Source organism: Camelus dromedarius, chromosome 20 (assembly GCF_036321535.1).
Source record: "Camelus dromedarius isolate mCamDro1 chromosome 20, mCamDro1.pat, whole genome shotgun sequence".
Lineage (NCBI taxonomy): Eukaryota > Metazoa > Chordata > Mammalia > Artiodactyla > Camelidae > Camelus > Camelus dromedarius.
Genome location: NC_087455.1, coordinates 37,467,462 through 37,491,114, shown reverse-complemented (window position 1 = coordinate 37,491,114; position 23,653 = coordinate 37,467,462). Strand labels below are relative to the sequence as shown.

Below are 23,653 nucleotides of genomic sequence, written 5' to 3'. Positions count from 1 at the left end.
TTTCTAGAAAAATATTGAAGATAACATAATATGCCAAAATTACTAGGTCTGTAGTTTTGTTTTATATGAAATACTCTCCAATTTAAATGTGATTCCCATGTAGCAATAAAGTCCACATCTCTGGATTACCTATTTGACTTCCATTATGGGTGCCAAGAAACTGTTTTCACTGCCTAGAATAGTGATCCTTGTTATGCCTTAAAAGTGTATTTGTGAAATGTTGGTTTTGATGCAAACCTCCTAATTTGAATTAAGTAGCCATTTTTAACACCACCTAAATACAATATATTGACCCAACAGAGAAGGCTGGTTCAACAATTAGAAATGAAGATTCGTAGTTTACCTCCCCAGGCTTGTCAGCACTTCACATTTATACTGTTAGCTTTGATTCGTATGCTTCACAGGTGAATTCAAATTTGAGTAATTCCACTACAGGGTAATGTTAATTAGGAGGTTTTCCCAAATGTGAGAACATCAATGCTGATCTAGTTGTGATGTTTTGAGGCTTCACTGCTTAAATCCACTGTAACATTATGGAACCCACAGCTCAGGATTGCAGAGACAGTCTTCAGTGTTGTTTTTATTTTTTGTTGCTGTAATAATCCAGTTCAGGGCCCATTTCAGGAATTGTTGGAAGGTGGGTTATCCTGTAGTAACTATCCTTCAGTTGCCATGCAGTCTGCCCAGAAACAATCCATTTCAACTTCTGAATATTTGGTTTGCAACACTTGTTTGATGCATATTCAGTTAAACACTTAGATGCGAGCTCTTGCCAGAAAGTCAAATCTCTGCCATTCATCTTGGAATGGCTCTGAAGATTCTCTACTCTTCCCGTTAACTCTACACGCGTCTGTGCTTGATCTGTGAGGCAGTGATAGTGCCAACGCAGACGGCCTGGCTTTAGGAGCTGTGATCCTGCAGTAGCATGCCTCACGTTAGGCTGCTAGTCTTTCAGAATTAAGGCTGTTCTTCCTTTCATGTGACACGTTCTCTTGAATGAGTGAATAACAGAGTTGTAGAAATTGAAAGGCAGTAGGAGCTTTGACTTTCCAACACACATTCTCCAACACGATCTTTTCCATTCTCATCAAGTCTGAAACCCTGAACCTATATTGGCTTATTCGGATCAAGTCAGTTGCCAACGGGACATTCCTTTCCTCTTCTGTTGATTTTACAGCCAAGTAGAAGCTGCTCAGTCCAACACACCCCAGGTGCTTGGGCTGTACCTTCATTTTTAACAGGAATCTGTCCAGTAAATTCACAGCTAGAGAAAACGTCTCTGTGTCAAAGCCAAAGAACTGAGTCGGACTAAGAAGATCTTTTACTTCAAAGCCTCTTAGTTGTGCAGTCATTCTAAGGCCATTATCGTGGGCAGATTCCAGTCTCAAGCCGCAGACCTTTGGCTGACATCTCGGCTCCTGTCCCAGCAGGGCATTCAGCGGGTGTAGCAGTTTCCGGGAGTCAGCTGGCAGTACCTCCATCATCTTGATGGCACTGCAGCTCCTCTGAGGTAACGACCCTCCCGGGTCTGCCCTCACCTCACCCCGCGGTATTAAATCCTAGTAGATCCGAGAAGCCTACGTGGCAAGGGGACTCCTGAACGAGAGGGGAGAGGCCCGGGGGTGGGGAGCCGTCCTGGATGGAGCCACCCAGACGACGCTGCCCTGCTCAGGGCCAGCTCGGAGCAGAACTTTCCATAGAAATTTTAGAAACAGTTTGTCAGTACTACAAAATGGCTTGCTTGGATTTTGATTGATACCACTTTGAGAGACAAAGATGGGATGAACTGACGTCTTAACAACATTGAGTCTTCCAGCTGCTGGACATGGACTGTCACTTCATTTATAAATAAAGCTTAGGTCTTATTAATTTCTTTTATCAGACTTATGCAGTTTTCTATGTTTAGATCCCTTCTATATTTTGTTGGATTTATACCTAAGTATTTCATTTTGGGACTACTTTTGTAAAGGGTATTATTTTTAAATTTCAAATTCCAGTTGCTTACTGCTGATATATAGTAAAGCAATTGACTTTGGTATGTTAACCTCTTACCCTGTGACTTGACTTTGTTTGGAGGTTTTTTGTTTTTTTTTCTTGGCTGATTCTTTGGAATTTCTACAGTTACGCCTTCTGTGAAGAAATACAGTTTTGTTTCTACCTTCGCAGTCTATATACCTTTTATTCCTACTTCTTGTCATATTAATAGCTAGGACTTCGAGTATATTATTAAATAGGAGTGATGAGAAAGGACATCTCTAAGATCTCCTCTTGATCTTAAGAGGAAAGCATCTACTTTCCCACTATTTGGTATGATATTAGCTGTAGGGTTTTGTAGATGATTTTGTCAAGTTGAGGAAATTTCCTTCTTTTCCTAGTTTGCTGAGTTTTTTTTTTTTTAACTACTAATGGGGGTTCAATTTCTTCTAATGCTTTTTTCTCATCAATTATATGATCAAATGCTTTTTCCTTCTTATGCCTGTTGATATTCTGAATTACACCGATTGATTTTTGAATATCGACCCAGCCTTTCCAAGCATAACTGAACTAAATCCCACTTGGTCTTGATGTGTAATTTTTTTTAACATTGTTGGAATCGGTTTACTGATATTTTGTTGAGAATTTTTGCATCAGTGTTCCTGAGCAATATTGGTAGAGCGTTTTCCTTTCTTTTATGTCATCTAGTTTTGGTGTTAGGATAATTCTGGATCCACAGGATGAGTTAGTAATGTTATTTCTGCTTCTGTTTTCTGAAAGAGATTGCAGAGAATTGCTGTCATTTGTTGCTTAAATGCTTGATAGAATTTACCAGTGAATCCATCAGGGCCTGCTTTTCTCCTGCTTGCTTTAGCTCAAATTACTCTTTTCTCTAGTTTCCTGAGATGGAGGCTTAGATACTGACTTTAGGTCTTTCTGCTTTTATGATATATACATTTAATGGTATAAATTTCCCTATAAGCATTGCTCTTACTGCATTGTATACATTTTGATTTGTTATATTATATTCATTTAGTTCAGAATATTTAAAAACATTTTCCTGACTCTTCTTAACTCATACATTATTTAGAAAGGTGATGCTTAATTTCCAAATATTTGGGGATTTTTCAGCTATCTTTCAGTTTTTAATCTGTTTACCTCCACTGTGGTCTGAGAACATGCTTTGTATGACTTCTATACTTTAACTGAGTTAAAGCGTGGCCCTGCACTTAAGCAAGATACATGGCATCTCTTGGAGGAATGTTCCATGTGTGTTTGAGAAGATTACGTGTTCTGCTGTTGCTGGAAGCAGTATTTCTAGAAATAAATATACATGAAGTAACTGATAGTGGTGTTCAGGTCAGCTGTATCCTTGCTGATTTTTCACATGTTTGATTTATCAATTACTAAAAGAGGCGATTGAAGTCTTGTTTTGAAGTCTCCTTTGTCTGAAATTAATAGAGCTACTTCAGCTTTCTTTGGATTAGTATTACTATGGTGTATCTTCTTCTGTGCCTTTAGCTTTAACCCACATGAATCTTTATATTAAAGTGGGTTTCCTGTAGACAACATCTATCTAGTTGGCTCTTGTTTTTTTAACCCACTTTGACAGTCTCTGTTTTTCAGTTGGGGTAATTAGACCATTCACATTTAGAGTGATTTTTTTATATTCTTGGATTAATACCGACCATGTTTGTAGTTGCTTTGTGTTAGTTGTACTTGTTCTTTGTTTCTTTTCCCCCTCTTTTTTCTAACTTTTCTGGTTTTAAACAGTATTTTATCTGATTCTGGTTTACCTCCTCTCTTAGCAAATCAGTTACATTTCTTTAAAAAAATTAGTGATTACTATATACATTTTTCACTAATCTAAGCTTGCAATTTTCATTTTTCCCTAATCTAAATCTACCTGCAAATAACACTGTACCACTTCATGGGTAATAGAGGTACTTTGTAGCAGAGCATTTCCCGTGTCTCCTGTTGCTTGTGAAACCATTATAATTTATTTCACTTTCCCACATGTTATAATTACCAGTATGTTGTTTGTATCATTACTTTACACAGTTGTCTCTTATACTAATTGAGAATAAGAAAAAGAAAATATTTTATTTTACTTTTATTTATTCTTTTTCTGACATTTATTTTTTCTTGTGTGGATCCGTGTTTCAGACCTGTATCGCTTTTGTTTTCTTCTCCCTAAAGAATTTCTTTTAACATTTCTTGCAGAGCAGTTCTGGCAATGAATTCCTTCAATTTTGTCTGAGAAGGTCTTTATTTCTCCTTTATTCTGAAGAATTACTTCATGGATATGAAATTCTAGATTGTGGTACTTTTCTTTTAACACTAAATATACTCCACATTTTTCTTGCTTGCATAGTTTCTGATGAGAAATCCACTGTAATTAAAATTCTTGGGGGGTAATTAGGTTTATTTATTTATTTGTTTGTTTATTTTTTTAATGGAGGCACTGGGGATTGAACGCAGGACCTCGTGCCTGCTAATAAGCATGCTCTCTACCACTGAGCTATACCCTCCCCCACTTATCATTCTTATTCTTAGTCCTATGTGGATTAGATTTTGTTTGTTGCCTCTTTCTAAATTTCCTCTTTGTCTTTGATACTCTGCAGTCCTGTTGGTGTGATGGTAAAGAATGGTGGAGCAGATGTGTTCTGTACTATTATAATTAATATAATATAAGCATTTTTTTTTTTACTTTTTACCTTTTTTATTGAGTTATAATCAGTTTACAATGTTGTGTCAATTTCTGGTGTACAGCACAATTTTTCAGTCATACATGAACATACATATATTCATTATCACATTCTTTTTCACCATGAGCTACAAGAAGATCTTGAATATATTTCCCTGTGCTGTACAGTATAAACTTGTTTATTTTATGTATACCTGTCAGTATCTACAAATCTCAAACTCCCAGTCTGTCCCTTCCCAACCCCCTCCCCCCTGCAACCATAAAATTTGTATTCTATGACTATGAATCTGTTTCTGTTTTGTATTTATGTTAATTTTTTTTTTAGATTCCACATATGAGCAATCTCATATGGTGTTTTTCTTTCTCTGTCTGGCTGACTTCACTTAGTGTGATAATCTTTAGGTCCATCTGTGTTGCTGCATTATTTCATTATTTTTTATGGCTGAGTAGTATTGTGTGTGCGTGTGTGCGTGTGCGTGCGCATGTGTGTATACCATATCTTTTTTATATAATAATCTGTCAATGGACATTTAAGTTTCTTCTGTGTCTTGGGTATTGTAAATAGTGCTGCTATAAACATTAGAGTGCACAGATCTTTTCAAATTAGAGTTTTAGAATTTTTGTCTTTTCCAGGTATGTGCTCAGAAATGGGGTTGCTGGATTATATGTAAATCTATTTTTAGTGTTTTAAGGGACCTTCATACTGTTTTCCATAGTGGCTGCACCAATTTACATTCCCACCAAAAGGGTAGGAGGGTTGCATTTTCCCCTCACCGTCTCCAGCATTTATTATTTGTAGACTTTTTGATCATGGCCATTATGACAGATGTGAGGTCATACCTCATTGTATAATTAGTGATGTTGAGCATCTTTTCGTGTGTTCGTTGACCATCTGTATGTCTTCTTTGAAGAAATGCTTATTTAGGTCTCCTGGCCACTTTTTGATTGGATTGTTTTTTGATATTGAGTTGTATGAGTGTTTGTATATTTTGGATGTTAAACCCTTGTTGGTCACATCATTTGCAAATATTTTCTCCCAGCCTGTAGGTTGTTCTTTTTGTTTTGTTTATGGTTTCCTTTGCTGTGCAGAAGCTTACAAGTTTGATCAAGTCCTGTTTGTTTTTGCTTTTCTTTCTTTTGCCTTGGGAGACTGACCTAAGAAAATATTGCTATAATTTTTTGTCAGAGCAAATCCATGTTTAATACTCAAGATTTCCTTTTTTCTAAGACTACTCTAAACAACTGCACTCTGCTGCCTTCTTCTCAAAAACATTAATGGAATTTGGAGTATAGGGTTAGAATAATTTAAAAATAAAGCAGAGAGGACTAGCTATGCTCAGCACAAACTCAGGAAAAAATGTAATTCTAATAGAAAAAAAACCTGTGCATTTCTGTGGTAAAAGTTAGAATTATCATGAGACAGCAGCCCTCACAAGGTTTGCCTAGTCTCTGAGCCAAGCCAGGATAAATTAAAGTTTAACTGTGTTCTTCCATTTCAAAAGAAAGTTGAATTAGAAATAAAATATTTTAATAAAAATTTTATAATTCTTTATTAATGCATAACTATAGTAGAAGGGGATTTTTTTCTCCCTTTCTTTTGAAAAATGTAATACTTTCTTTAACATTAATGCCCTAGTCTAGAAGTATTCAAAGTTAACTCTTTGCAGTTGCTTGTTTAAAAATGTGGCAGCCTGAACTGAAGACTTCCAGGAATCCTTCATATGGTAAAAACAGGCTTTGAAAACACACTTTTCATCCTTCAAGTCTGGACTGTATTCAGTACCTCCTATTTATGTGTTTTTTCCCAATAAGAATTAGAAAAAAAAAATCAGACTATTAGCCCTCATAGAATTATCATAGGACATGTTACTAAATGCTTTTATATGATAGTATGTACATTATGACTTGAACTCACTTACTTATGGTAATTATAAAGAAGAATTACAGAGCCCAACCTGCTCATAAGGGAACAGGGGCAACTGGAGTCCTATGAGCGCAGCCCAGTTTACCTGAGGACCAGTATTCACCAGGGAAAACACATTCCGCCATGAATGTGGATGTATTGCATGTGTTGCAGATCACAGTGGTAGAGTTAGAACTAGTGGGTTGATTACTGTTTTTCTTTTTCTTTCTTTCTTTTTTCTTTTTTTTTTAAGTAGATGGAAAGGTCATTTCCGTTTCTCTCTTTGACCTATACCTAGAACTAGTTTGTGTCAAGTTTCCCCACCTGGCAATATATTTATCATCAAAGTATGGCAGTCCACTACACTAAGTCCGGCCTGGGGCATACATCAGGTCGCATGAGGCTAAAGTTTAAAATAGTCTTTTGAGACATGACACTAAAATAGCCCATTGAAAAACAGAAACGCAAAATTAGATGTTTTAGACAGTCCTGGTGGATTAAATGTCATTTTGTAAAGGGTTTCTATGGTGTTTGAGTGGCTGAGTTCGGCTGAGCAAGTCCCATCCAGGAGGCCACTGGGGGTTAGTGACTCATTCTGTGCTTGATCCAGGTCAGGATTCTTATGACCTCTATGGAATATATCTGCTCAGTTAACTCGGCAAGAATTAAGTGGAAGATTAGTTAAATATGCCTATTATGTTAAAAAGCAAAATGAAACACGATTTTAAAACTCTTAGGGGTATTTCTATTTGTATTTTGTAAATAAGAAGTTTTGAAATGTTACATCCTGTAAGTCCTTATCCGAAAATTTAAGTAATTCCGTGATTAGGCCTATTCTGTTCTTTATGATAATATCTCTCAAGCATGAGAGTAAGGAGGAATCACATAGGTTGTTAAAAAATTCTGATTTCTTGTCCGCCCACCCCTCCGTGCTGTCTGTGAGATTCTGTTTTCCGGTATGGACAGCAGTCTGCATTTTAACAGTTTTCTAAGCAGTCTGTGGGCCATCTTTTGAGAAAAAAAATGCTCTAAATGACCCTCAAAGATCCAATCCTGTTAAATCATACCTTCTACTCTAAGACAAATTGAACTTTGTTCAGTATAGTGTGGTTGGTAGGATCACACCTTAGGGATTTTGTGACCATGGCACGTTCCTCCTTAGACCTCCGTTGCCTCTTTGTAGATGGAGAGGATCATTCCATCCCTTACAGTCATTTGGCAACTGACCTGAGGAAACCGGCAAAGCAGCTCCTTGCACAGAGAGCGCTCCCCTTCATGGTCGCTCCCTCCCCGGATTTCTCTGCTGCTGGGTCTTCTACAAATCTTTCACTTTCTTCTGTTACTGTGTTTCTTCCATCTCTGCTTCTTCAGATTTAACTGTTTTCCAACATCAGGCACAGGCACAGAAGTTGCTAAAACTCCCCATGCCCCCAAATGAAAGGATCTTTTATCACCCAAACTCCCACATATTCCAAAGTGTGTCTCATCAGACTTACGTGTTTTTCTGTGTAACATACTTATGCTTACGCCCGCACGTCTTCTCTCTTTTATTAGGCTCCCCGATGGTCTTTCACTTTGTGTCGCACAATAAGCAAAATGTGTTTGGCTTAAGAAGCGTTCATTTGCTCAAGCAGTGAAAGAATGAACACAGTTTGTCGGACTGTGATAGCAATTCTGAGATTCATTCAATTACTATGCACTTATTAAACGTCTGCTGCTTATTCTGCAGTCTGCCAGGTCCTGTACATGAAGACAAAGCATCTAAATAATTAACTCTATCTTGGGCTTTTATTTGGTTGTTTATTTGGATATCCTTTGGTGTGGCCAGTTAAATGGCTTATTAACTGTTAAATGTGTGCCATATGAATAAAGGAGCCAAAAATATCCCAAATCGTGTAGATGTAATTTACTGTAGTGTAAACATCTGCAGTCTATGTACTATAATGATACATTAAATTATTTGTATTTTAAAAACCTTGAGTTATCCTTCCTTCTTGAATATGTGTGCATGCACAAATAAACCTGTACAAGCATTTGAGCGAAGTTTTAAAGCTGAAAGCTAAAATAATGTACAAAATTGAAATGGCTTGCTTCTCTTCTGTTTGTTCTTACCATTTTAGATGATGGAAAATTGTCCTTTGAAGAATTCAAAGCATATTTTGCAGATGGTATTCTGAGCGGAGAGGAATTACATGAGCTCTTCCACACCATTGATACACATAATACCAAGTAAGGAAACTTTTTATCGCTGGATTCTGTAACCAAAGTGGAGAGGGCACGGGCAAGTACACGCCAGTGACGCAGAGGGGGAGGAAAGCTGCTGAGGGCGTGTGTTGTAATACTCACCTATGTATGTTTAATTCTAAAATAGCCTCTCTTTAATAAAAGAAATGCTGTGAGAAACTGGATGTTGAATTGGAAAAGAATGATCTTCTGTAGGGAGTTCTCATAAAGCAGTTTTAGAGTTTTCAGACTGTGAAACAAAAGCCTATGTTATAATAACTCTAAGTCTATACTGATAAGAAAGTAGAATTTTATTTTCTTAGACTTCATTGCAGTTTGCTTTATTTAAAAAATTGTCCAAAGGGCATTTTTATAATAGTGCAGTGAAACGGGAAACTGCAGTTATCTGGACAATTCAGATGTACTGAACTCCAAATCCCTGTTACCCGAGAGATGCAGGCAATGCAGGACGTTGAATCTTCTCTGAACAATCAGTGTATGCAGTAATGTATTTGATTTTTTTCTCCTTTGCATTAGTATAGCATCTGCAAAGTTTCTATTTATATTCGCATTGTGCTTAAAAATATAAAATAATGAGGGATTTAGAATACAGAGCAACAGAAATATGCTGCTTGAGTTGGATAATTGCATCAAATCACATAATTTGTGACAGTCATAACTGCAGAATTCTAATGTGGAAATGCATCGCTTCAGCCTTGCCTTGAGACCCAGCAGTGTGTCTGCTACTTGGTGATTACTGTCTTGCTGTTGGGCAAAGTGTTGAGATGGTTCCAGGCAGTGAACCAGCTTGCCAAGAAAATGCTCATGGGCTACAACTCTGCAGAGACGTTTTCTTGCAGCAGATTAATAAGCAAAATTAAAAGATTAGATTCACTTTACTCAAGCAGCTGAATATTTTTAAACAACAATTTGTAAGTTCGTTGACTTCTGTTGGGGTTCCAGATTCCCAGCGTTAGTGGGTAAGTGTATCGGAAGTCCCACTCTGTGCGACAAGTAAGAATATGAAATCCCATTAGTGGTGCAGCACGGGGCCAGCTTATAGTTCAGGGGAGCGTAGACCCACTAACTGATCATTTCAAAATAACACCATAACTGCTGTGCCTAAAGTAGGCACAGGGTACTTTGGGATGACAAGGGGGTGGTTGTTAGCCCGGCTTGGTAGCCTTAGGGGATGTCCTCAGGGTTAGACAGCCAGGAGCTGAGTCTTTATGGGAGAAAAGAAATTGGTTAGGTAAATAAAGAGATGCAGGAATATTTCAATCTGAGGGGAAAGCATAAGAAAAGACCTGGAAAAATAAGATGAACTGGGGCAACATGTATTTTCTTACTATCAAAATGACAAATGTAAGGCTGAGCGTAGGAGAATCTAGAGAGAAAAGAATGGGCCAGACAATAATTTGCATTATGAGATTGCTAAAGTGTTTCAACTTAACCTGTTGGCCAGGAAGTGACATCTTTTTAGGTCATTGTGGCTCTGCTCAAAGACAGGCTTAAGAGGGTAATGGTGGAGGTAAGGCCAGCTGAATGCTTAAGTTAACTGCTAGGGAATAATGCTTATGCATGGGATGAAGAAAGCTATTTTGTACCATTCTAAGAAATGATACTTAAGTGAAAAAAAAAAAAAAAGACCAGAGTCTCCTTTCTGAGCTCAAATGTTGGAAGTTGAGATGCTAACACTCCATCATGTATGCTAATTACTTCTTCCTCATTACAATTTAAAACATTATAAACATTTAAACCTTAAAGTTTTAACAATACCCAGGATTGGAACAACTATTGATAATCATGGTTCCAGAATTTGGCGTCATGGAGATTTTTCAATTCCTATTTACTCATAATAATGAAAAAATAAAGTTTTTAATAGGCCTTGTTGCCTGATTTTGCTATTTTATTTATATATTTATTAATGCTTGGCATAATTTTCATAAGTGCTAAAGAAGCAGATGTAATGATTTTACAGTAAGTCTAAAGGAATAGGTATTGCCACTAGTTACTCTCTCAAAAATGCATGAGTAATGATAAGTGTTTTCTAATCATGTTGTTCAACTTAATTTGGAGCTGAATTATATTAGATATCGACTTCCGAATTATACCCATGAAATTCCTTTAAAAAAACAAAGGATGCTAGTGTCAGGCTTTGATCTTTTAAGGAGATTGCTTCAAATATTGGCACTGAAATTTCAGAGCTATAGTCCAAGCAAGTGATAGCATTTATTTTGTGTGTGATCCAGTTTTTAATATTTCAGTGATCATACTACATGTGCCATATATATTTCCCTTTCACATACCTTCTGACAAAATATGCTCTCAAATGCACAGCATCCGCAGCCACACTGACAGCCTAGCCTGAAGGGCATACATAGCCTGGACTAGGTCAGTCAGTCTCGTTATCTCATGTTTGTGGTGAACTGTGAGCTTCAGAAACGACGAATTTCTGCTGCTGAGTCCTCCAGGGCTGCCTGGCTTCTGTTCTTCCTGATGCCTGTAAGTTTAACTTCAATATGAAGTCCATTAAATCATTATCCAATTAATACTCTCCATTCTCTTGAGCTTATTTGAGCAAGCTTTTGCTTCTTGCAAAAGTATATTTTAAGACACGGTTACCTCAGCTCATCCCTGCCACCTGTGGGAATCCAAGTCTCTTTGCTATAAACATTATACTTTGCTATGTTTGAAAAGTGGCATAGACACTTTGAAAATATTTGGAAAGAAAGAAGGAAAATATTGCAAATATATCTTGCTAGTTAAATTTTCCTCTTTTGTCACATAAATAATATTCTTAAAATATTTTGCTTCATTATGAGAAGCAAATGTTTTCTAGAAGCATAATTATAGCTGTGCATGCTTATAGTGCAACATAATTAAGGTATTTTAAATTTCAAACTTGAGCAAATCATTCCCTGTAAAATGACATAAAATCCACCAGGAGAATCTACAGATTCTCAGAGATCATTTTTATACAGGTAGGTTCTAAATGAACAGACTATATAGAGCTGTGCAATGATTAAAGAAGAGTTTTGACAAATTAAAAATATATACTTCCCTCTCCACACATTTAGCTTCTAAATCCAACTCTCCTGTTTTCTCTTTCACTTAATTCAATCATTTATTTGCTCTTTCATTAAAAAAATCAGTTATGTTCATTTGAGAAATTATGTTAAGAGTATTTCACTGAAGTTTTTACTATGCCCCAGAGCCACTTCGACCTTTCCAGTCAAATTTCTCTCATGGCTGCAATTAAACCATAAGAAACAAACAGAAAAGCAAACCCCAAGCACAAAAATAAGCCCAATACTTGCAGCCTCAGAGGAACTTACACTTTTATGACTGTGCAGAGGCTTCTGTTCATGAATGTTATCAAGGCTGGAAGTATTTCAGGTCTGAACCCTGGAGAATTTTTTAAGAGTATTTCAAAACGAAACTACTGACCACATGCCCTTCTATGTTAAGGAAGGTGCCTGTGGGGTTCTGGTCACCCTTCTGGCCTGTACAGGTACACGTTTAAGCTTAAAACTCAGTATAACCTCATTCTAATGGAAATTCCATGAATCATCCTAATTGCTTGATTAGATTTTAAGATTATGCATATTTTTCTGGAAATTACATTTCTAACCTAGATGGCCTGAAAATTTCATTCAGAGCAGAGACTTTAGAAGTGAAAGTAGGACAAATTTGAAGACATCAATGAAGTCCAGCTTTCCATCATTGAAAAATTTTTTTTAAATTGATAGTTCTTCTCCATTTTGCTTGCACATTTGGAAAATCTTCATTAGTTTTTTACTGAGTAGAGTGGTTGAGTGTGGAACAAAAGACAAGCTTATTTCTGTAGATGATAGTTAAGATATGTTTTGTAGCAAAGAAGATAAAAATATAAGTTTTTGTAAACAGGAAAAATGTTGAAAATTTTTACTTAAGCTTTAAGGAGAAGTGCAAACACTGTAATTTTCCTGAGTATTCTGAAGGATGTCGTGCCCACCTTAGTAATACTCTCATGAGTTCACAGATTTTTGTCAATCCTCATTTTACTATCTTCTTTCTCGGTCAAACGTGCCTAATCTTGCTTTTCCTTAGGAAAAAAAAAGAGAATTGTTGTTAATCAGTGTTAATTACTTACCTGTTGTATCTCTTCCAGCTCCAGTAAAGGTTTCTTTAAACTCACTTTTAAAAAATTTTATAAAAGTTACTCTTTAGAAAAGAATAGTTAAACCTCTAAAATTTAAACTTAAAAAAAAATAGCAAAACTAAACCTACAGCTTGGGTAGCTTACAAATCGACATTACCATACAAGATAGAGGGCAGAGATAAATAGAAGGAAGATCGTTAGGTCCAGAGGAAACTTCCACGGCTTATCAAATGTGATTTCATTCGAGAGCGTGGCCAGGGTGGCAGAGCAGAAAGCCTGAGCTCATCCCCTCCCATGAGCTCACCAAAACTACAGCTGTTCGCAGGGCAACTGTCAGTGGCAGTGACTTGAAGAGTAGCAGAAAAGATTTTCCACATCTAAAAATACAAAGAAGGGACCACAGTGGGACAGGTAGGAGGGTCAGAGATGCACTATAGTCAAGACTCACACTTTCACGTGGGTTTCCCACGAATTGGAGGATAATTACAATTGCAGAGAGTCTTTCCAAGGAAGTGAGGGTTTCAAGCTCCTCGCTGGACTCCCCAGCCTGGGGGTCTGCACTAGGAAGACAAGCCCCCTAGAATGTCTGGTTTTGAAGGCCAGCAGGGTTTGTATACTGGAAAGCTGGAGGGCTGCAGGAAACAGACACACCAAATCCTACACATTCTGAGACCCAGCACAGAGGCAGTAATTTGAAAGAAGCCTGGTTCAGACACAGTTGCTCATCTTGGAGAGTCTCCAGGAGAGACAGGAGGCAGCCGACTCCTCCTAGGGACGTAGATGCTCAAAGCAGTCATTTTGGGGAGCTTGTTCTACCATGAGGACACGTGTGCTAACAAGCACCATTTTAAGAGTCCTCCCTGGAGCTCATTGATACTGGGGGCTTACTTTCCAACCAGCTGGTTGACACCAGTCCTAGGACCCCTCAGGCTGAGCAACCAGCTGCATTAGGCCCAGCCCCACCTATCAGTGGGCCAGCACCAGCTTCAGGATCCCCGAGCCATGCAACCAGCAGTCCCAGAACCCAGCCTTGCCAACCAGTGGGCTGGCACCAACCCCAGGAACCCCCCAGGACCTGCAGCCATCCAAGTTAGGACCTGGACTCACCTACCAGTGGGCTGGCAGCTTCTACACAGGGAGGACTTGGCCACATACTGGGCCAAGGGCCAGCCTTGTCTACCAGTGTGCAAATAGTAGTTGAGCCCACCACAACTGAAGGGCCATGGCAGCCTGCATAGGGCAACTTTAGAGCATATAGCTTTAGTGACCAGAAGGGAGTGTGCTGATGGGCCTCATAGGACGTTGTCTACATAGAGCCACTTCTCCAAGATTGGGAAATATAACCAACCCACCTAATACAGAGAAATAAACATCCTGTAAACCTAGAGGATTAAGCAAAATGAGGACATGGAGGAATATATTCCAAAGGAAGGAACAAGATAAAACCCCAGAAGAACTAAGCAAGGTGGAGATAAGCAGTCTGCCTGATCAGGAGTTCAAGATAATGACGATGCAGATGCTCAATGAACTCAGGAGAGGAATGGATGAACACGGTGAGAAGTATAACAAAGAGTTAGTATAAAGAAGAAGCAAAGAGAGCTGAAGAATAAAATAACTAAAATTAAAAAATACTCTATAAGGACCCAACTGTAAAATAGATGGTACAGAGGAACAGATCAGTAAACTGAAAGACAGAGTTGTAGAAATCACCCAAGCTGAACAACAAAGAAAAAAGAATATTAAAAAGTGAAGATAGTTTAATATACTTCTGGGACTACATCAAATATAGTGACATTTGTGTGTAAAGTTCTCAGAAGGAGAGGAGAGAGAAAGGGGCAGAGAACTTACTTGAAGACGTAAAGGCTGAAAACTTCCCTAACCAGGAAAGGAAACAGACATCCAGGTTCAGGAAGCGCAAGGAGTCACAACCAAGATGAAACCAAACAGACCCACACCAAGATGTACTGCAATTAAAGTGTCAAAAATTAAAGAGAGAAGTTTAAAAGCAGCAAGGGAAAAACAGCTAGTTATATACACGGGAACTCATGAAAGACAATTAGCTGACCTTTCAAAAGAATCATTGCAGGTCAGAAGGGAGTGAAACAATGTATTTAAGTGATTGAAAGAAGAAACCTAGAACAAAAACACTCTACCCAGCAAGGCTAAATTCAGATTTGCAGGAGAGATAAAGAGTTTTAAGACAAGCAAAACTAAAAGACTTCAGTACTACCAACATTACTTTACAATAAATGTTAAGGGGACTTTTCTAGGTGGAAAAGAAAGACCACAACTAGAAATATGAAAATTATGAAAGTAGAAATCTCATTAATAAAGGCAAATATATAGTAAAGGCAGTAGATCAATCACTTAGAAAATTAGGAAGATTAAAAGAGAAAAGTAGTAAAATCATTTATTCTGTCATAAGTGTTTAAGGGATATTAATAAAGGATGCAAATTATGAAGTCAAAAACATTAAATGCGGGTTAGGGGGTGCAGGGTTATTAGAATGCATTTGAACTTAAGAGATCAGCAACCCAAAATAACCAGACAGGTAGACAGACATAGATAGATAGTCATATATAAACCTCATGGTAACCATAAACAAAAGTCTATAATAGATACACACAAAAGAGAAGAATCCAAAGATAGCTCTAAATAGTCATCAAAGTGAAGAAAGGCAAAAGAATAATAAAGGAACAAAACCCTGCAACAACCAGAAAACAATTAGCAAAATGGCAATAAGTACATACCTATAAATAATTATTTTAAATATAAATGGACTAAATGCTCTGATCAAAACACAGAGAGTGGCTAATGGATGAAAAAAGTGAGATCCGTCTAAATGCTGCCTCTAAGAGACTCACTTCAGATCTAGAGCCACACACAGATTGAAAATGAGGGGATGGAGAAAGTATCCCATGCAGAAGGAAATGAAAAGAACCCAGGGCAGCAATCCTTGTATCAGGAAAAATAGACTTTAAAACAAAGACTGTAACATAAGACAAAGAAGGGCATTACATGATGATAAAGGGATCCATCCAGCAAGGGTAACAACAACAACAACAAAACAGACTCACAGGTGCAGAGAACAAAGTAATGGGTACCAGTGGGGGGATGGAAGTGGGGCAGTCATCATAGGGTAGGGGATTAAGAGGTACAAACTACTACGTATAAAATCAATAAGCTATAAAGATGTATTTTACAACACAGGGAATAGAGCCAATATTTTATAATAACTATAAATGGATTACAACCTTAAAAATTGTGAATTGCTGTGCTGTATATCTGAAACATAGAATACTGAACATCAACTATACTTCAATGAAAAATTAAAAATACAGAAACAAACTCTTATATACAGAGAGCAAACGGGTGCCAGAGGGGAGAGGGGTGAGTGTGTGAGCAAAACAGTTTAGGGAGATTAACAGGTACAAACTGTAAGTTACCAAATAAATGTTATGAGGATGAATTGTACTGCACGGGGAATATAGTCAATAATATTGTAATAACTTGGTAGGATTATAAATGGTAATGAGATTTACTATGGCGATCATTTTGTAATGTACAGCAGTACTGAATCACTGCGTTGTACACTTGTCACTAACGTTGTGTTGAAGGTCAGTTATTCTTCAATAACAAAAGAAGTGCTTTCACTCATCAGAAAGCCAGGTTGTCTACATTTCTGAGTCAGAGGAAAATAGCATAATTCCTTGTGGAATAGATCCATAGAACAGGCAGGGGGAAAGATCCTCTGGAGACAAAAACGAATCTCCTAGTATACTGCAATTTGGAGTTCCAGATTGTCAGGATAGAACAAATGGTAGACCAGATGGAGGTTTTGCTGTTCGATTAGACAGTGAGCAACAGGAACGTTTCCCAGAGCCTACAGATGGGAGTCTGTGATAGAGATGGACATCTGATGCTTCAGATCAAGTGTTCTTTATTCCAGACTAAAATAGCTTTTTGGATGCCGAACGCTGGGATTTTAACCCAGTACTTGTCAAATCACTGAAGCACACCAAAGCAAAAAAAAAAAAAAAAAAAAAAAAACAAAAAAACCCAAAACAAAAAAAACACCCCACCACCTACTAAAAAAGCATAATCCATCTTGAGCTAGCTTTGAAAGTTTAAAAAATCTGTTTCTTAACCTCCACTGAAAATTTTCTCTCTAAATTTTCATTTATTCTAACTTGTTCTATTCCTTAGGGCTTTGCAGAATATGAGAATATTATGACAATTCTAATATTTGAAGACAACTTTTCATGCACCAATGATGAGATAAAATCCCGTAGTAATTAGAGAGTAATGATATCAAAGGGTTTGTTTCAGATAGCAGACTTTTGTTCCTTCTGAAATAGAAAAATGTGTTCATCTTATATTTGTGCGTAACAGTTACACTGTAAAGCTTGATTAGTTCGTTGATGAAACCCCTTTCTTTCTTGAATTACCTGCTTAAGTGGACACATTTTGTGGGCATTAGGAAAAGAAGGCAGAATCCGTACCCAGGGAATAAGCAGGAGGTTGGTCTGAAGACCAAAGCCTGCACTGTATTGTGTTTAGAAAGTTCATTGCAGTTCCCACACTGGGCAAGAGAGATCCCTCCATTAACATAGCCTATACCTCCTTCAACTAGCATTGAAGACGTAGAAAGGTGCCTGGAGAGTAGGGCAGACTGCAATCCCAGGAGCTAAGCTAAGCAAGTCTGGCGTGGCTTAGAGGGGCCAGTCAAGAGGTCAGAAAAGAGGACAAGGTAGTGTGGCTAGATGTCAAGAGAGTACAGTGAAATCAAAGCCCAGGGTGTACCGCGCTGACGTGGAGCGGACGGACCGGGTGTGCCGGGGCTGAGTTTTAGCAACATGGACCGTGCCGAGGAGCACTGGCAGAAGAGTGCTCCACATATTCAAACGAGACCCAAACTGGCCGTGAGCAAACTAGCAGAGAACACAGAGTCCAGATGCAGCGTTTCATGATCAAGACTTACTGCAAGAACCAGGTGGGGGGCTGCCCTCAATCCAGGCATTAAGTTGCCTCTTAGGCGTAAGCAGACAGGAGCCCGCAGCTGTATGCTGTTTTCCAGGGAGAGGCACACGTGAGCTGCGGACTGTGGTCCATGACGTCAGGGTGCTTACGTGCCATAGGGGCCAAGAAAACTGAGGAGGGAGAGAATAACACTCTGTTCGTGGTTTTTCCTCAACTTCTCCTAACCCTGACTCAGTACAAGTCACAGCAGGCGAGCAGATGATGTACTGGGAAGGACTTTACTGGTTGTGAGTGACAGAAACGTAAATGAAGCTGGCTTAAAGAAATAATTATCTGGTTCATGTATCTGAAAAGTGAAGAGATAGGCTTCACGTGTGTTGGAGCAGAGGCCTCACACAGTGGCGCTAGGAACCTGTCTGCTGGCATCTCTTGCTCTTTTCTCTGCGTCGGCTGTTTTCCTGTGCAGACCCTCTCACTGAGGGGTCAAGATGATTACTAGAGACTGAAGCTTCAAATTGCCATCAGCTGGGCAAACTCCGAGAGACTGCTTTTCTTTCACTATAATCCCAGCAAAATTCTGGTCGTCGATTTTGTTAGCCTGGCTTGGATCTCATGCACATCTCTGAAAAATCACTCTGTTTAGGAAAAGATAATGTGAAAAGGAACCAGGATGCTGTTACCAAAAATAAGAGGGAATATATGCTGAGCAGTCAAAACTTGAGTCCCCTGCCGATCAGATAAACTACCTACTCTGTCTCAAAGACTTCCACTTAGCAGCTCATATTTTAGAGGAACATGGTCTGTTTCCCCAAAAGGGAAAGGGGCTTTGTGGCTTTTGAACTCCAGAGAGTTCCTGCTAAGTGTGAAGTCAGTCCAGAGAAACTGAAGCTTATCTACACTGGAAGACTGAAGCCAGGGAGAAATTTTCAAGTGACTGGAAATGGTTTCTCCTTAGTTACAATGACTGACAGAACAGTTGGTCCTTATTTTCTGTGACAAAGTTGATAGACAAGCCAAATTTTGTATCAAGGCAGTTCATATATAATTTCTGAAAAACCATGTAATTTCTAAAGGAGATGTTTAATTTTTAGTTGAATAGAGAAATACATTTACTGAATGACTGTATGCTGGGCATTTACTTGTATCATCTTATTTAATGTTCACACACACACAAAAAAACAAATTAAAAGGTACTATTGTTATTCACAGCCTACTGTTAAGGAATATGGTACAGAAAGTTAAATAATTTGCCCAAGGTTATCAGAGAGTGGTGTAAGGCCTTGAGATGATCTCAGCACTGCCTGAAATCAAAACTCAAAACTCTCTCCATGGTCATGCCACTTCAGTACATTTTCAGATTTTTTTAGCTACTTGTTCTGTATATCAGAAATCAGAAAGTTCCAAGGCTAGTTTTTAAACCCTCAGTTAGTTTATTCTAGAAGAAAAGTGCTTGAGTTTCTCCAGCAGTAGAATGTATTTGGAGGTACAGTATAGAGGTAATTGCTTTAATTACTGCCTTTGTCTCTCCTCTTTTTATATCCATTATGTAGGATTTTTACAGTGTGGGAGTAGCTACAATGTAGAATTGTTATTCTTTTTCTCAATGGACATTATTTCCTTTCTTGAAACCTTTGTATTTGGAATTCATCTTCCACTTTTGGACTTACCTCATTTATTATACCTTCCATATCATTTTGCATTTGCCTCATTTTCTCCATTGTTCTTCAGAGCACTCACACCGTTTTACTGTTTCCTTTAGTCATTTTTACTAAAGGCCTTTGCTTTCACATTTTTTCAGATATTTTATATTTTTAATCTTATCTAGAGAATTATTCTCTGGTTGTCATCTCTTCCTTCCAACAAAGAACTTGAGTGCTCTTTTAGTCTTAATTGAACTCTTTCTTCCCATCTACCATGACACAAGTGCTAATGGTGAGGCAAAATCTATTGCTGCTTAAAATAAAATTTGTCTACTGAGGAATCAAGGTGAATTATTTATTCACGTAAATGCAATGTTCTTTCATACCTTGCCAGTATCCACCAAGTGGATGAAATCAAGTCAGCGAAATGTTAACCCCAATATTTTAAAAATACATGATGCTTACGTCTCAGACAGTTCTCTCGTCTCCCATGTCCAATACAACAATCAATTCTGTCATTTTTCCCCCAGTTTATTTATCCTATGAATCCATCTGTTCTCATTATTGTCACCACCACTGCCTGAGTACGAGCTTTCTCTCTTTTAAAAATACATTATTTTCAAAAATGGTCAGTTTAATGGAACAGTTACAATTGTTTTTCTCTTTGACATCTTGAGATTTTAGAATTCTTGAAATAAATGTGTATTACAAATAACCTGAGACTCATTGCTAACTTCTTAAATGAATGTTTTTAAAGAGAAATTTCTTGGTGGGGAGTGTATAGCTCAGAGGTCAAGTATATGCCTAGCATGCAGGAGGTCATGGGTTCAATCCCTACTTCGGCCATTTAAAAAAAATAAGAAAACCTAATTACCTCCCCAGCTCAAAAAAAAAAAAAAAAGAAATTTCTTCAGGAAAATATTCCCTCCCACAGTAAAAATTATATAAATACCATCTGCTTCCTGTAAAAAATTCACACTATCAAAATCCTAAGAAAGTGCATAAAACATCTGAAATTCCACCCCCTTGAGATAACCACCAGTAGCATTTAGTTACTGTTAGGCCTGATGTGTGCTTTCTGCTTTAATCACAGAGAACTGCTTTCTTTTGACTTTCTTCTCTTCTCCCACTGTTTATTCCGTCTCACTCCCCATAGCTAATCTTCACCAGCACCTTGTGTCTGGGCCTGGAATATATTCGTCAGCTGCCTCATACTGTCTGTCTTTCTATTTGTATTTTTAGGTAGGTTAGTCACATTTCTCACCCTTGGAGAAGTGGCCTCTGTGGGAGATGTCTTGTGTGTCCCAGCAGCACACTCCTCTCTTGTCACCCAAGGGCCAGGGTCCAGCCTGCCCCAGGGTAGAGTCTCGCCTGTGTGTGTGGACTCCTTCCAGAGGCTTTAGGATTGTTGCTTTCTTATTTGTGGTGTCTGCCCCTGGTGGATGAGGCTGGACTAGAGGCTTCTGCGTTTCCTGGCAGGAGGGGTTGGTGTCTGCCCACTGCTGGGTGGAGCATGGTCCTGGCCTCTGGTGGGCAGGGCTGTGTGTAGAGGTGGCTGTGGGCTCAGGAAGTCTGCTGATGGGTGGGGCTGTGTTCCCACCTAGTATGTTGTTTGGCTTGATGCTTCCCAGCCCTTAAACCTACAGGCTGTTGGGTGGGGCCAGGTCTTGGTGCTAATGGTCCAGTCACCATGTCAGCCTCCAGGGAAGCTCATGTAGATGAACACTCCCAGAATGTCTGCCACCAGCTTATGTCCCCTGGATGAGTGGCAGCCATCCCCTACCTCCTTAAGAGATCTTCCAAAACCAGCAGGCAGGTCTGGCCCAGGTTCCTATGAAATCACTGCCTCTGCCCTTGGACCTGGTGCACGTGAGATTCTGTGTTTGCTTCCCAAGAGAATGAAGTCTCTGTTTCCCTCTGTCCCATAGGGCTCCTGAGGTTAAGCCCCACTGGCCTTCAAAACCAGATGTCCTGGGGTCTTCTCCTCCTCCCAATGCTGGAACCTGGGTGGGGGAGCCTGACGTGGGGCTCAGAGCTCTCAGTCCTGTGGCAGGGCCTCTGACTTAATTATTCTTCAGCTTGTGGGTCGCCCACCCAGGAGGCATGGGGCCTGATTATATTGTGAGCACCCCATCCTATTGTCCCGCTGTGGTTCCCTCTTTATGTTTCCAGTTGAAGATCATTTTTGCTAGGTTCTAGTCTTTTTATTCCATGGCTGTTTAGCAGTCAGTTGTGGTTTTTGTTGTAGTCATGAGGAGAGGCGAGCTCGTGGTCCTGCTACTCTGCCATCTTTCACCACCACCTCAAGTGTGGTCTTCTGTATCTTTTTTCCATGCTTATATAATCGTATACACACCTGTCTCGTGAAATCCTTCCCTGGCCTTCTTTATTACTTTAAATTTCTCATTCTGCCTTCTCATTGTAGTATGTATCTCTTCTCTGCAGCTCATGTATCAGCTACAATTTTATATTTGTTTTTGTGTTTATGTGATTAACGCTCACCTCCCCTGGTCTAAACTGCATGAAGGCAGAGGTCATGACTGTTCTGCTTTGCACGGATTCCCATGACACAGCATAGTGTCTGGCACAGATTACAAGCTCAATGAGAAGGGAGAGGTTTCTCCTTCCCATATCTTGTTCTATACATTTTGCTTGAATAGCATCGCCCTGTCCCTCTGCCAGGTAAGGTTTTCCAGTCATCAGGGTCTGCTCAACTCCACAAAGAGCAGTGCTGCAATGTGGAAAGAACTCAGGAGCTGGTCAAGGTTAAATCTCTTCACCATCCAGCTGTAAGGACTGTGGGTGGTCCTCGCTCTTTATTGAATCCTAGTTTCATTGGCTGTAAAATGGAGCCAATATAAAAACCCATCTTTCCAAGTTTAGCAGTAATATATGTCAACACCTGCCATGAAATAATAGTAATTATTATTATTAAGGTGTATTCACTAACCTTGTCTTCTTTCCTGATCATCTTCTTCCTCCAAATTTCTATAATTATAGCTTCTGTTTTCATAAGGTACCACTTAATTATGTATCATCTCTTCTTGCTAATTATTTCATCAGCATGTTAACCTGTCTTCAAATCTAAATTGTAAACACCTTTGAGGCGAGGACATTGTTTTCCCTCCTGGCAGCAGTTACTGGCATACGTTCAGTAAGTACTTCGCTAGTTGATTGATTGCTGCAGGAACGGGATACATTGATTAAATGTAAGAAAGATTCGATGTATGTGCCAAGGCGCTTTGCTTGTGGCTTTTAGACCTTAGACCCTGGCTGACTGTCCATAGGAAGAGTGACACTGCTGACAAATCCTGTCAAATAAAAAAGGAGAAATAACTCTTCTTGTTGGGAGCAGAGGAAATGAAAATTTGGCTTTGGACTCTCAATTAGCTTAAACAGTTTCAAAAATTATTTCTTTTTGAAAATTGTTATCTGCTCCTATGAATTAAAAACGATGAAATGTAATATTAAGATACCAATGTGGATTATTTCCTTATTTTAACAGACTCAGAATATGTTCAAATTAAGAATTTCTCTTTATTCTAATACATTTAATGCATTCTATGTAAAAAAGTTTTCAATGCTTAAAAAGAAGCTCCTCCTACATAGAATATTATATTCTCATTCCTGATCTTAAAAGGTTTCTCATGGGGAAAAGTAGACTAAATAGCAGTAGCTTTTAGTGATTGACAAATTATAACAGGAAGAAAGCTGAGCAGGGGTGGGTATCAGCTGAACATCATTGTTCCTCACTCGTTCTCTAATGGATTTAATGGTTTAATTTTAGTTTTAAGTTTCCCTGGGAGTCTATTTTTCATCAACTTTAGATTAAAAACAATGATTCAGAATAATTAGAAATCTACTTGTGGGGGCGCCATAGAGTTTTGATCATTTGCATAAATAATTTTCTATCTTCCTATCCTCATTGCCATCGGGTGGAAACTAAGAGATTTAAGACTGGCAAAAGGAATCTCTCTTTTTCTTTCTTTCTTTTTTTCTTCTCCTTTCTCTGAATTGTGAACAGTTTCCAAGTGAAAATACAGAGTGTCAAACTTGACAACTTCACTCCACTTGAGATTGCA

At 38.6% G+C, this 23,653-nt stretch overlaps 1 protein-coding gene and 1 pseudogene across 1 annotated transcript in view; one reads left to right on the top strand and one right to left on the bottom strand.

Annotated features, from left to right (window-relative positions):
* Nucleotides 1-23,653, top strand: part of NECAB1 (N-terminal EF-hand calcium binding protein 1) — a 233,463-nt gene that overhangs the window by 45,853 nt on the left and 163,957 nt on the right. The window contains exon 3 of the mRNA XM_031439294.2: nucleotides 8,705-8,813. Coding sequence (XP_031295154.2) covers nucleotides 8,705-8,813 — 109 coding nt within the window. The remainder of the gene's footprint in view (nucleotides 1-8,704; nucleotides 8,814-23,653) is intronic.
* LOC105095434 (cyclin-G1-like) lies at nucleotides 460-1,484 on the bottom strand (annotated as a pseudogene).